This window comes from Arachis ipaensis, chromosome B5, assembly GCF_059453495.1.
Source record: "Arachis ipaensis isolate K30076 ecotype BB chromosome B5, ASM5945349v1, whole genome shotgun sequence".
NCBI lineage: Eukaryota > Viridiplantae > Streptophyta > Magnoliopsida > Fabales > Fabaceae > Arachis > Arachis ipaensis.
The window spans coordinates 158,525,707-158,540,552 of record NC_142440.1 but is presented as its reverse complement, the minus strand read 5'-3'; the positions used below and the strand labels follow the sequence as shown (position 1 = coordinate 158,540,552).

The window sequence follows — 14,846 nt, the reverse complement described above, 5'->3', positions numbered from 1 at the left end:
CCCTGAAACTGGAATTGAAGTTTAAAATGTGAAGTAGTTAGGCGTAGATGAGGGTTGAAGAGAAGAGAGAGGGTGTCTTTGCCGTTAACCTGGTGGAGAAGAGGAAGAGATGTGCCATCGCAGATCCTCTCCTCCCCCCTCACATCAAACTTCCCACTACTTAAAACATAACTCCAAATAGATTTAATTATTCTATTGTTCTTTATAATTTCACTAAATTTTTAATTAAGTTCTTATACTTTTTTTTTAATTAGATTCTTATACTATTTTTAATTTTATAATTAGATTCTTCTTAACATAACAAATATTAGAGTTACTGAATATTTCTTTGCAAATTAAAAGTATTCATAATTAAAAATCTAACTAGATCTTTGATTCCATATATTTTGAAAAAAAATATTTTATTAATTTTAATATTTTTAATAAAAAAATTTAATTATAAAATTAAAAATAAAATAGGATCTCAATTAAAAAAAATATATAAAAACTTAATTAAAAATTTAATAAAACTATAAAGACAGAATAATTAAATCTTATAAATATCATCGTAGCTCAAACTGAAATAAAATTTATAAGACCAATTCTATGATGTTTTTTATTTAGTGTTTAACTTTTGTCTAAATTATTTTTTATAATAAATTTAAAATATTTAAAATTTTTGAATTTTTGTACTTTTAAATTTAAAATTAATTATTTAATCTATTTTAACAATTCAGACAATATCTTTTTAAGTACCATAACAAACACTAACTTATAAACAGTGTCAAAATATGTCATACCGTACTAGGTTCATGGAAAACCTGATTTTGCCAGGCCCAGGCTAGAGTTCACCGCTTTTCTGGGTCTCTGAACCCCTTTATAACTAAAAAAGAATTATTTTTGTTCTAGAATATATTAATGAGGTTTGGAGTCATGCCCCCAAACTCTTGCCAGAGGATCCTTATGAGAGGGCCCGGGTTCGTTTATGGGCCAACTATAATGATCGAATTAGGGGTGACAACCAGACAGATAGAGACGAATTTTTACCCTATCTAATCTTGTCCCATTTTATAATAATTCACATAAAATCTGTTTTATTTTTATTTGTGGGCAGTAAATTGTTGAATTTTAATCCATTCTGTAAGTACTTATTCTGACTTTATAATTATTAAAATTTAATAAATAAAATTAAATTTTAAAATTTATATAACTATCATTACATATATAACATAAATTAAAATAAAATTTTAAATATGATATAATATTATTAATTATTTTATTAATTATTTTATATATATTACATATATTATAGGAAGATGTTCACATGTACGTTGTACTTGAGTGAAACATGCTATTCTATTATTTTTAGCTATAGAGATATATATTAAAATATGTAGATGGTGGAGATTTTGATAAATTTTATAGTAAACTCCATTTTTCTAAATGCATGGAGGAAAAGAGATGCGTTGATTCCGTATCCCATTTTATAAGAGTGAAAAAGACACTTTTGTGCTACTTACTTGGCTAATGAATAATGATTGATGAGCCATGCGTTACTTTATTAAATAGAAGTCACAACTTAGCTAAAATTTTAATGAGTCCTTGACCCAAAATAAAATAGTAGATAAAATAGATAAATTTATAAAGTGAGTTAGTAATAATAATCACAAAAAGATATAAGTTTTTTTTTTCTCTTTTTGATTGCAAAATAGAACTTGTTAATAACTTTATATGTGTCATGCATTTTTAAAGTATATTTTTTATCCTTAAAGTTTGATAAAAATTTTAAAAATATTCCTAAATTTTATTTTATTTTAATTTTGTCCCAAAAATTTTTTATTTGCATCAATATACTCTTAACGTCTAATTTTTCAAAAAATTTAAGACCAATTCAACAATAATTTTATAAGAATAACCCTCAACACAAGTAAATCAAGCATAATTTTCATGCATTATTGTTAGATTGGTCTTAATTTTTTTTTTAAAATTTAGCCGGTAGGGGTATATTTGATGCAAATCGAAAATTTTTGGGACAAAATTGAAACAAAATAAAACTTAGAGGTATTTTTAAAATTTTTGTCAAACTTCAGGGACAAAAAGTATATTTACCCAAAAAAAATCATTAGATTCTTTTAATTTATTAGGTTGCGGCGAAAAAATTTAACAAACTTAGTTTAGATGTTTTTAACATTTTATAAGAAGTAAAAAATATCTATAACAACTGAATTTATTAATATAGAATTTAGAGCATATGAAATTATATTTTAAAATAAATAATTGTTCATTAATTATATTATAAAATTGAATAAATATGCTATTTGTTTTCAATATTTATATTTATTTTCATATTATTTTAAGAATTTTGTTCAATTTTATTTTTGACTCTTTAAATATATTTTACTTATAATTTCAGAGATTGACAATACTAATGGAGAATTTAATAATGTATCAATACTAATATAATTTATTGTTTGGACAAGCCAAAACTAGAGTTTATATAAAGTTAGCATCTAAAAATATAATTAAAATAATTTTAAAATATTAGAGATAAAATTAACATTAGAGATACTTTTAAAGATAAAAAAAATATATTTATTATTAAGTTTATTTTCATTTTTTATATTATGATTGAATATTCTTAAAAAGCATACCATTTTTGTAAAGACTAATCATTTATTATAGTATGGTTTCCATTGAAAATAAATATGAGAATATGATAAATATGCCTATTTAGAGTTTAGACACCTACAAAATTAGATGGTTTGACAAACTTTGTATTAATACCTTTGCTAATAGGTTTAGCTTAAAATGTGATATAGAATTATAGATAATAAATTTTGGAAGTTCTATAATAAATTTTAAAGGATAAAGTATATTTTTTGTCTCTAAAATTTGATAAAAAATTTTAAAAATATTTTTAAGTTTTATTTTATTTTAATTTTGTCCCAAAAATTTTTGATTTGCATCAAATATACTTTTGACGGCTAAATTTTCAAAAAATTTAAGACCAATCTAACAATAATGTATGAAAATTATGCTTGATTTGCTTGTGTTGAGGGTTACTCTTATGAAATTGTTGTTGAATTGGCCTTAAATTTTTTAAAAAATTAGTCATCAAAGGTATATTTGATACAAATCGAAAACTTTTTGGACAAAATTGAAACAAATAAAACTTAGAAAATTTTTAAAACTTTTGTCAAACTTAAAGGACAAAAAATATACTTTACCCATTTTAAAATAATATTGATTTTATCATTTATTACAAAAATACAAATTTATTTTGCTTGTGGTATTTTCATAATTAAGTTCAATGCTTCATAATATAAAAAAAATTATAATATAATACAAATTTCAAATTTCAAATTTCAGTCGCTCATCATTTTCATATAATCATATTAATAAAAAAAATTATACTATACATAAGAAAACAAATTAAGTTGTGCAAGGTTCAAAATTCATTAATTATATATCAAATTATACCAACAAAAAAAATTAAAAAACAAAACCAATAAAACTGGTGCAATAATCAATTAAACAAAAGCTACAAAAAATTAATATTTAACTGTCGTTTTCTGTCTTTAGTTCTTTACAAAAGGTAGCTCAACATTTCACGGAAGTTTCAACGGAAATTTTACAAAAGTTTCAAAAGAAATTTTTGCATCTTCACTGAACCGTTCGAGCAGGCCCTCGATACTCATAGTGGTAAGGTCCGCCTTATCTCTTATCCGCACGCTCACCTGTCCAGTTTCTGCTTCCTGCTCTCCAACAACCAAGATGTAGTTGTACTGTGCTAGCTGAGCCTCTCGCACCTTCTTTCCAATCTTCCTATCTGTTAAATCAGCATCAACATGAAACCCTTTGCTGTAGATTTCATCTTTCACCTTCTCTGCATAAGCTTGTGATTTCTTCGACACAGGGCAAACAATTGCTTGACAAGGACTTAGCCAGAAGGGCCATTTACCCATGTAGTGCATTAAAAGTATGGCAAACATGCGCTCAACAGATCCTAGAATGGCCCTGTGTATCATGACAACAGGCCTCTCAATCTTGGCTTCATCCTCAGCCAAGTATTCCAACTTAAAAAAATTAGGTAGTTGGAAATCAAGCTGCAAAGTTGCACACTGAAATTTCCTACTCAATGAATCAGATACATTGATATCAATCTTTGGTCCATAGAATGCACCATCCCCTTCATTCAGCTGCCAAGGCTTCCCAAATTCATCCAGAGCTTCCTTAAGGGCACTTTCAGCTTTCTCCCATGTTGCTGTTTCTCCTAAGGAATTCTCTGGCCTCGTTGAAAGCTTGAGATCGTATGTGAAACCAAATATTTCATAGACATAATCGATGAACTTCAAGGCTTCTCTAACTTCATCCTTTATCTGAGACTCCCTGCAAAAAATATGTGCATCATCCTGCCGAAATCTCCTAACACGCGTCAATCCACTCAAAGCACCGCGAGCTCTATGCTTGAAGACCAAGCAGGGCCCTGGGCAATTCATTGGTTTCAGCCCAAATTCCTGCTTTTCAATCTCCAAGATAAACATGTTCTCTTTATAATTTGCAGCATGACCAGATTGCACCCAGAGATCCATGTTAAATACATTTGGAGATATGACCTCTTCATAGCCCCTGACTCTGTATTGACTCCGTATGAAATCCATCAATTTGTTGTATACCCGTGCAACATGTGGAAGGAAAAACCTACTTCCTGGGCTCGATTCATGACGAAAAAAACGCTCCTGTTTCACTCCCAAAATATACTTTGTAGCCTCCTCCAACTTAAGCAAATATTCCTTTAAAATCCTGTGATCATACTTTTTAGCCTCCTCCAACTTAAGCAAATATTCCTTTAAACTCTTCTGATCAGGATAAGATATGCCATAAACTCTTTGTAAAATAGCCCGAGCTTTGTTCCCCCTCCAATATGCTGAAGAAGCCTTCAAACAGGCAATTGCCTTAACAAAGGAAGTATTGGGTATATGTGGTCCACGACACAGATCTACTAGTGGACCACATCTGTATACTGTGATGGTTTTATCCGCAGGCAAATCATTGATAATTTCAACCTTGAACTCATTATCTGAAAACATCTCAAGTGCTTGATCACGTGTTACTTCAATGCGCTCAAAAGGTTGTTTCTCCCCAGCTGCCTTCAACGCCCCAGCCTCAATTTGCTTGCAATGATCATCATTCAATCCCAAGTCACCATAAAACCCATCATAATAAAAACCCTCTCCTCTTGTAGTACAAGGCCCAATGCAAAGCATGCATCCGTACCCCATCTCAAGCGACTGGCCAAGAATGTGAGCACTAGAGTGCCAGAAAGTGTCGCGGCCTTCGTCGTCTTCGAACTTGTAGATCCTGAGTTCGCAATCCTGCTCGAGAGGCCTGGCCATGTCCCATAGCACGCCATTGACCCTCGCGATGAGTGCGTTGTTGGCGAGGTTCTTCGAAATCTCTTTCGCCACATCGAAAGGCGTCGTTTGCCACTTGGCGGCGTCCTTGACCGTGCCGTCGGGAAGTGTGACCTTGATTGGATCCGGCGACAGTGAGAGGCGCTGGGTTTTCTGCTCGGCCTGGATGGACTCGAACATCTTGATACGCTTCGGAATGGCGGCGTTCAGATACTCATCGTCCTTGGGGTGGGGCACCATGGCGGTTACGGTGGAGTAAAAGAAACGGTTACGGCGGAGATTGTGGATAGCGTAGCGGCGGAGCATTTTCAATACCTGCAGTCAGAAACTCAGAACTCTTGTTAGTGAGGTTTAGGGTTTTTATTTTTATTTTTTTTTGGTTGACTAGTTTAGTATCTTGTTTTTAATAGGGCTGTACACGGATCGGATCGGATCGGATATAGCCTAAAATTCTATCCGATCTGTACTGTCCTCTTCGGATCGGATCGGATATGATATTCGCATTTTTTAGGTTGGATCCGATCCGATCTGATCCGTATACTTGCGGATCGGATCGGATATCGAGTATATCCGCATAATAAAAAAAAACAATTTTAAGATTTTGTTTGGCTGTTTTTACAAAAAAAATATCCAGAAAATTCATATTTCACCTGTTTAAACCTATTTACTTCTAAAATATTATCAATATCAAATCCACAATCCGATCCTATCATAGTGCGGATTAGATCTGATCCGATCCGATGACTCTGCGGATCGGATAATATCCGCAAAATTCGGATCGGATGCGGATTATTACCGCGAATATGCGGATATTATCCGATCCATGTGCAGCCCTAGTTTTTAACATGGTATCAGAGCCATGGTATCCTCCTTGAAGAGTATAGGTTGTTTTTCTTGCGGTGAAATCACCGTAGTTTTTGCACTTTTTTTTTAGGAATTTTTTCTTGACCTTTTTGTCACTCCTTTGATACTTTTTCACCTCACCGACTAGCCTATTCTCTCCGTCTTGTGTCTTTTTGAATCGAATGATCAAACACCAATGTCATCCGCTGTTTTCCTATTCTCATGAAGAAATCATATAGTTTTTGCTCTCTTTCGGCAGTTCCATCTGCGTTCTCTCGTGGCAGTTCCGTATGCGTTCTCTCGTGACAGTTCCGTCTGCGTTCTCTCGTGACAGTTCGGTCTGCGTTCTCTCGTGGCAGTTCCATCTGCGTTCTGTTTGTGTTCTCTCGTGGCAGTTTCGTCTGCGTTTTCTCGTGGCAGTGTCGTCTGCGTTTCGTATGTGTTTCCTTGTGGCAGTTCCATCTGCGTTTCTTTTCGGCAGTTCCGTCTGCACTTCCTTCAGACAAGCGGCAATTCCGTCTGCGCTTCCTTCAGACTAGCGGTAGTTCCATCTGCGCTTCCTTCCGGCAATTCCGTCTGCACCCGTTTTTATCAGTTTATGCAGTTTTTTTCTCTTTATTTTATTGTTTTAAATAAGTTTCAAACTCAAGTTTACTTGAGTTTGAGGGGGATGTTAGAATATAATTAAGATCAATTAGGATCAATTAGTATTATTTAGTATATCTGAATATTTATTATAAGATATTATGTCTTTATTATTATGATTCTCTTAGTACCTATAAATACCCTTTTATATTGTATCATTCTAGATAACTTGAATAAGACACATAAAGCCTTTCTCTAGTTTAGTCTCTTGTTTCTAACAATCTTAAACAATTTTTTTATTTTTATTTATTTTTTTTATTTTTAATCAAATTTCTAATAAAATTTAATAAATAATCAAATATTTAGTATTGTATTAATGTTTTTATGCTGTTAAGAGTTTTTGACTAAAAACAATCAAGAGTTAAAAAAGAAAAAAAAAAAACTCAAAATCAATAAAAGCGTAGCCTAAAAAAGACAAAAATGTGCCCTAAGAAACAGGAATTGAAAAAGTGGGCACCCACGCCCGACGAGAGGTACTCTAACACCCGACGACCTCGAATCACTCCCGGCAGACTCCCCAGCACACCCGTTGGCCTTCATTCCACGCCCGGTAGACCCCTCCAAGTCTTCATACATGCCTGGCGGCCTATATTCCACGCCTGGCGGGCTGCTTCTCTTGGAATATGTTTCGGGGCTTTTTCCGCAATTATTGAGTAAATCCCCATAATAGTCCCTAAGATTCGTTACCCAATATGATCCCTGAGATCCCAATTGCACCATTGTAATCCTTCAGATACGGCTCCGGGCACCATAATAGTTCCTGTACAATTTTTCGGTGATGAGTCATGATCGTCGATCTGATGTGTCACGAAGATGCCACGTTGGAGAGCCAAAACGTTGGCATTTTGGGTTGGCACCCCAATTTGGCAAAAACGTCGTCGTTTGGCCTAAAATAAAAATATGAAACGCTCTTCATCAAAAACACACCATGTCTTCGCTTGTCTTCTCCACTTCCATCCTCTGTCTTCTTCTTTTCTTCTTCTTCTTCATCCTCTCTTCATGAATGCCACTACCAGGGACGGATCCAGAAATAGTATCATGGGGGCCAATAACATATATAATATTAAAAAATTATGCAAAAAATTATATAATGTAAAATACATTACAAAAATATACTGATAGAGAATATATTTTAAAGTACAAAAAATATATATGTACTTTTTATTAACGAAGTGGTCGATTCCTCATTTCATAAAATTCATCGATAATAGAATTTGTATCAAATTTTTCTGCAATTTTCTTTTCAATATAATTAAAAGACAATTAGCAAGAAATTTATCTTTCATTTTGTTTTTGAATTATTCTTCACAATATTCATAGCTGAAAAAGAACTCTCAGTTGTAGTAGTTGAAACAGAGAAAATTAATATCAAATGAATCAAGAAGGACGCTCACAAGAAGAAAAAATATTTTTTTAATATTGTTACTTACTTTAATTAAAAAATATTAGTAATAATATTTTTCATATTTTTTTAATATTGTTACTTACTTTAAATATTAGAAATCATTAATATTTAAGTTAGATTGGATTTTTATTTATATTAGACTAAATACTAAATAAATTAAAAAAAAAATTAAATCGTACTTAATAACTTATTACTATTAATCTTTTTTTTTTTAAAAGTTGGGGGGCCGAGGCCTCCACTCGCCCCCCTCCCCCCGTAAGTCCGTCTCTGGCCACTACCTTATGGTTCCATTGGTGAGGTTGAAATTCTTACACTCAAAAGATATCAAAATCAAGTTTTACTTCATCGTTCGTTTCCTCATACGTCAGAAACAAGAGATTCTACCATTTGTAAAGGTAATTTTTTTTATTCTTTTTTTGCAATGCATGATGATTTTTGTATATGCTTGTGTTGTGAGTGTGGTTGGAATTATGTTTTTTTTTTTTCTGTTACTATGGTTCTAGGGTTTGATTAGGTTGGGGTTTCATGAGATACTCTGTTTGATTATGGTCATGCTCTGTTTGAAAATAATGCTCTGTTACTTCCTTAGGGTTCCATTGGTGAGGTTGAAATTCTTGCACTCAGGGCTTTCTATTTTGAATTTAATACTTTTTGCTAGACAAAGACTACACAAGGAAAAAATAATCCTTTATGTTTTGCTGTAAAGTCCTCCATTTTGAGGCAACTTTGTTTAACATGCTCATGTTAATTGGCTGCCCTTTGTGTTATGTGACTAACTGTGTTAAGTTGAACCATTATCTTAATACAATTATCTTTTAAGTTTGAACCATTATCTTAATTCAGTGCTGGCTGATTTTCAATCACTTATACTGCCTTCTTTAACATATTACTGTTTTAATTAATTGAGTTATCCAAGTTTATATTCCATCAACAAACACCATTTAACAGTTTCTAATACCATAATCATATTATTATTTTTTACATATTGTTCATTCAATGAATACAGGGTACATACCACCAACTCTTTTAACTCAGGCTTTACAATACAGGATAACAATTAACACAATCAATACAGACACAACTAATACCAATAATTGGTTAACCAATTTTTTATTCCGGACATCTTCTTCTAATCTCCCAAGCCTCCAATCAAAGTTCATCTTCACTTCATGATTATCTCCATAAGATTCTGGTTTCTCAACTGGTTCATCCTGCCCAGTATCTGCCCACACAAAAAGCACATGTCATCTCTTTCTACTTGTCTGTAATCAAGCAAACATATAACATGCTCAAACTTCAAGGAAGAAGAATAAGAGAAGAACAGTCAGGTAGGTAGGAGCAATCATAATAACACAAGTAATACTGATAACTCACATTATAATTGGGACAACTAAAAAATAGTTTATTTGGGTTTGAATCTATCCCTGACCACCTGAGATCTGGCCGGCAGCCGCAACCGCACCATTCCGGCACCCCGGATCTTCTGCTCCTGTTTTGCGTTCTCGTCCGATGGCCACTGCACGGTGAACTAATAGAGCTTCCAGCTCTAGTGTTTCCACCACCCATCATGGATATTCACTTCCAGCTCCAAGAACAACAGCAACAACTAGAATGGAAAAACAACGATGAAGAAGAAGAAGAAATTAACTTACTGAACATTTGGGAATTTAGGGTTAAATATAGAGAGAGGGACCACATTGGGTATAAATTGAAACTTTGCCAGCTCAACTAGCCGTTGGCATCATCCAGCGTGGCAAAACGAGGCCACATCAGCGTCTTGCTGATGACTCATCACCGAAAAACTGTCCAGGGACTATTATGGTGCCCGGAGCCGTATCTGGAGGATTACAATGGTGCAATTGGGATCTCAGGGACCACATTGAATAACGACCCGAATCTCAAGAACCATTATGGGTATTTACTCCGCAATTATCTCTAATACAATCTTGGATTAAACACAATTACAACATTCAGATACAACAATTAAATCCCAAGCTTAATTATCCATATCATTAAAAGTCTTAATTATTAATTCTTTCTAAAAATATAAGGAATTTAATTCATTTAGAATTTAAATTGAATTGTTATTTTGAATTTCAATTTAAAGTCATCAAGTCCTCGGACTACTTTTTTTTTTTCTTTCACTTTTTTATGGGTGACTAATTCTTTGTTAAATGGTTAGGAGCTTTGTTTATGTTTTTTATGGGTTATTAATCTACGTTTATTTTATTTTAAAATTTTGCATTGATCTATTCATGATTGAGTTATTCATTTTTCATTCGGATTAGTAGTATCAAAATGTATGCTAATCTCTTTTGAATTCTTTTATTATAATTGAAAATTTTGATATTTGAATTAAAGTTTGAAAACTTTCACATTACTCTTTGAATTCGGCTAGAAATAGTGGTTGAATTAGTGTGCGACATATACATGATTTTCAATCACTCTAATTTTGAATAAGTGACATATAATTCGGATTAGAACAACTTCTGAAAATTGTATTTTTTTTTTTAAATTTAACTGGACATAACTAACTTGAATACGTGACATATAATTCGACCTAAAGTACTTTTAAATCTTATTTGAATCTAAAATCAATTTTTATACTTAATCTCTTGATTAATTAATTGACGAATAATTAATGCTTGAGAACTGAGGAGCTAAGGAATCAGTTACTAAAGGTTTTATCGTGAAAGATCTTTGCAAAGTTCAAGATAAGTAACCAAAGTTTGGTTTCTTTAAAAGTATAAACACCTCCGAAACCATTGACTCTCACTATCATTATTTTTTCTCAAATCATTATTCAAGCTCACTGCTCGTGGCGTTCAAGTATTCAAGATTCTCAAAACTCTCAACAAAATACACTCTTGCCTTCCTCATCAATCAAGTTTTGTTAATTTAACTAAACTTTTAATTTGATATTTACTTGTTTAATCCTTTAATTCTCGTGAAAACGATATCCGCTCATCATGGTATTACTTGAACGATTTGGTGCACTTGCTGGAATCTGTGAGCTTCAAATTTCGCTCATCAAAAAATTATGTGAGTTAATTTGAATTGTAAAAGATTTAACATTTTAGTTTAATCTACAGAACAATTTGACTCGCAGTTGTATTTTTCATACACCAAATTGAAGCGTTTAATATTTCATAAGCCAAAGTGATTCATCCGTATAATTGATATTATTTGTCACTTACGGCATAGCTTAAAAACATAAATATAAAAAGTATTGTAAAGAACAATGGTGAAAATTATATATAATCCATCACAAAATTCACCGAGAATCCAGACTCCTATTAACATCATTATTTTCCTGTACAAATTTGTGATATTGATATTACTAACTTTGATTTTACTAGCTTTGTTCAGATAATGCCAGCCAGCTATCGCATCCTCATATCGAAAGGAGAAGAGAAGCAAGCAAGATTTTCTTGACAAATCCAGCTTCTTCAACGGCTCCCACACCTGATTTCTGAGCTTTGGAACTTTAGTAGTTGACTAGTTGGATTGGAAGCACCAGACATGGAAATGAGTAGTCTTCATATGCTACTAAATTAAGTGCAGTTGTTTTAATGTGACATGTTGCCTTATGTAGGGTAAAGGAACAACCTCCTCATCCTGGTTTACAAATAAAAAGTTCTGTTTCTGTTTCAATTCCATATAAATAGTTAAATAGATAATTATAAATAAGGAAATAATATTGTCATTCTTATTTTAATGTCACTTTTTTTTGGTAAATTCTTACAAATATACAATGCAAAAATATTATGTAAGTTGAATTATAAAAAGGAAGAGTGACATTATTTTTTCCTATATACTTACTCGGCTAATTGCTATTCCCAACTCTATCTAATTATCTATCACTATCAAAATAAGACGCTCAACACGGTATCAAACCTTATTCTTAATTTATCTTCTTAAAATGAATTATGAAATAATATATCTTATTATTTATTAAAACAAAAATTCATCTTAAACATTTTATACAATTAATAAAACATTAAAACCACTTAAAAATATTGATTTGTACTTTATTATTAATAAAATATCAATATACTTTTAAAATTTATTTGAAAAAACACTTTATATTATATATATATATATATATATATATATATATATATATATATATATATATATATATATATATATACCATGTTCTGATATTTCACAAAAAAAAAAATTAAAATAGTGTATGTACATGTCCAATATCCATGTCCTTTCTTCATAACTCAACACTATGTATGTTGCTTAGGAATTTATGTACATTCATAACTCAATACACGTATTGAATTACAAATTTATTGTTTTATGTTGATGGCCACATTTTTGAAGTGTAAGAGTAGAGTAATATTTAGAAATCAAGATGAAAATAACATAGAATCTTGAGATAAACAAAACTGTATAGAAATGAATTTGTTAACAACCGTATTGGAATGTGTTCAGCCAAGACAACAAGAACAATGAACACCACAATAACACTAATAAAATTTGTGATTTACTATAATCACTCAAACCTAAGAGTCTTCCAAAAAGATATGATTCCATTCTGTTTTCCAAATTTAACCCTTCAAGGATTGCTTTTCCTTAGCTTTTTGGATCTTCAAGACCTTCTTCACAATCTTTTGCTCTTCAACCAAAAAAGCGCGAATAATCCTACAGAATCATGGAGCACATAAGCAAGAAACACCAAAAAGTATATATTATAGAAGATATATCACTACGTTGAAAACAAACCTTTCCCTAACAGCGCTTCCAGACAAAACCCCTCCATATGCACGGTTCACAGTCCTGCGATTTCTAGGCAACCTTGATCTCTTGTATTCCGCCGGCCTCAAGTGTGGAATCTGCAATTATCAACCATAAATCACATTATAACAAAGTAACCTTAGTTGTAGACACCATTGTACAAACTTAAAAAAACAAAAGTTATATGCCTCAAATGTAAAAATACTCTTGTACAAACAAATCCCTTGCAGTAAAATACACTTGACAAAGCACGGTAAAAACATGTATGATGCATAAACATGTGCATATTCACTATGCTCTGGATAATTAAGCTGAGAGCCTTATCCCAATGATGGGCCAGTTGCATAGATCAAACAATGCCACTGCACCAATATCATGTTTGAACGAAACTCATCTTAAATATCAAGAATGTGAAATTCCACTCAGAGCTTGTTTGGAATGCTAGGAATTAGATTTCACTCAAGAGTTGAATTCTTTTTCTTGCTTTGGAACAACTAAAAATGAATGACTTGAATTCCTTTGAGAATTCCAATTCTCATTTATCCTTCATTTGTAAATCAGACCAAAAGGGGTCTGATTTCCAAATCAACTCTCACACTCTTCAAACTTGAATTCTATTCCATTAATATATTGTAGTCATTCCAAATCATGGAATTGAGTTTCAAATAGAAATGAATTCTTTTCTTAAAGGAAATAGAATTCTTTTCTCATGTTAAATGGTTTCCAAACAAGCTCTCAAGGAAAAGTATCAAAAAGCTAAAGTACTAAACAAGAATCAAACTTTCACAACAAGCTAAACTACTAAACAGGAATCTCATAAAATTAATTTGTACCCGCAACAGGCACAAATCGATTCAGTCTCATATCAAGACAAGTACAGCAACACAACGTTAACCTAAAGCTGCAAATGCCGGTTACATTTGTCCATCGACACAATATGATGCAAACCCATGGAGAGTTGCAGACTACCAGTTTTATCCTAAATGCAAAATAGCTCCATTTTAATAACTCTTCTCAGTGATCGAACTACACAGCTACCCGAACCCTAATGTAAACTCCTACAGTTCCCAGATTCTTCTAAAATGCATCAGTGCTCTCCAACCATGCATCTCCCACTACACAAACACTAGCAATTGAAAAATACAATTGAAATGCAAGAAAAAAAAACAAACAATTTCTACAGGGAACAACAAAGCACATCAAATTTATACGAAAAGGAGAAAAAGAAATAAAAATGGAAACAGAAAGAAAGAAAGAGGGACATACACCCTGAATCCTCTTGCCAGTGACGGGGCACTTAGGACCGCTGGCTCTCTTCTTGGTTGTCTGGTAAACGAGCTTGCCACCAGGAGTCTTCACCACTCTGTGTTGATTCGATTTCGTAGCATAGCTGTGGCGCTTCCGATAGGTAAGACGCTGCACCATCTTCTTTGATGTGCTCCCTCTGCTGCGTTAGGGTTTTTAGAAGAGAGGAGAAAAGGCGCCGCAGAGACGGATTATATGGTAGGGTACTTGATGAATGGATGAATTGAAATTGGCAATGACCTAGATCGGACGGTCATCATCTCATTTTGGACATTATACTTGCCTTTTTTTTTTTGTTCATCACATGGGCCATAAACAAGACCCACACCCACAGAAAGAACCGGTTACCACCTAACTCACTACACCACTAATAATACAACCACCCCAGCAAATGTTAATATTAAGAAGAAATATAAGGAGCTAATACCTGTACTGGATAATGTATATAATGGGGTTAATTTAAATTAAAATTAAATTAATATCATATGTTTATTATTTTTGGTATT

At 32.4% G+C, this 14,846-nt stretch overlaps 1 protein-coding gene and 1 pseudogene across 2 annotated transcripts; both read right to left on the bottom strand.

Annotated features, from left to right (window-relative positions):
* Positions 1-3,587: 3,587 nt before the first annotated feature.
* Positions 3,588-5,703, bottom strand: LOC107641533 (threonine--tRNA ligase, mitochondrial 1 pseudogene; annotated as a pseudogene). The gene has a single exon (XR_015883232.1). The product of XR_015883232.1 is annotated as a threonine--tRNA ligase, mitochondrial 1 pseudogene (transcript).
* Positions 5,704-12,671: 6,968 nt separating this feature from the next.
* On the bottom strand, positions 12,672-14,577 carry LOC107644874 (large ribosomal subunit protein eL34). Its single transcript, XM_016348822.3, has 3 exons — positions 14,302-14,577; positions 13,024-13,133; positions 12,672-12,942 (listed from the first exon to the last, which is right to left on the bottom strand). The coding sequence occupies exons 1-3, from the start codon at positions 14,458-14,460 to the stop codon at positions 12,849-12,851; spliced, it is 363 nt and encodes a 120-aa protein (XP_016204308.1). The 5' UTR covers positions 14,461-14,577; the 3' UTR covers positions 12,672-12,848.
* Between the last annotated feature and the right edge of the window lie 269 nt (positions 14,578-14,846).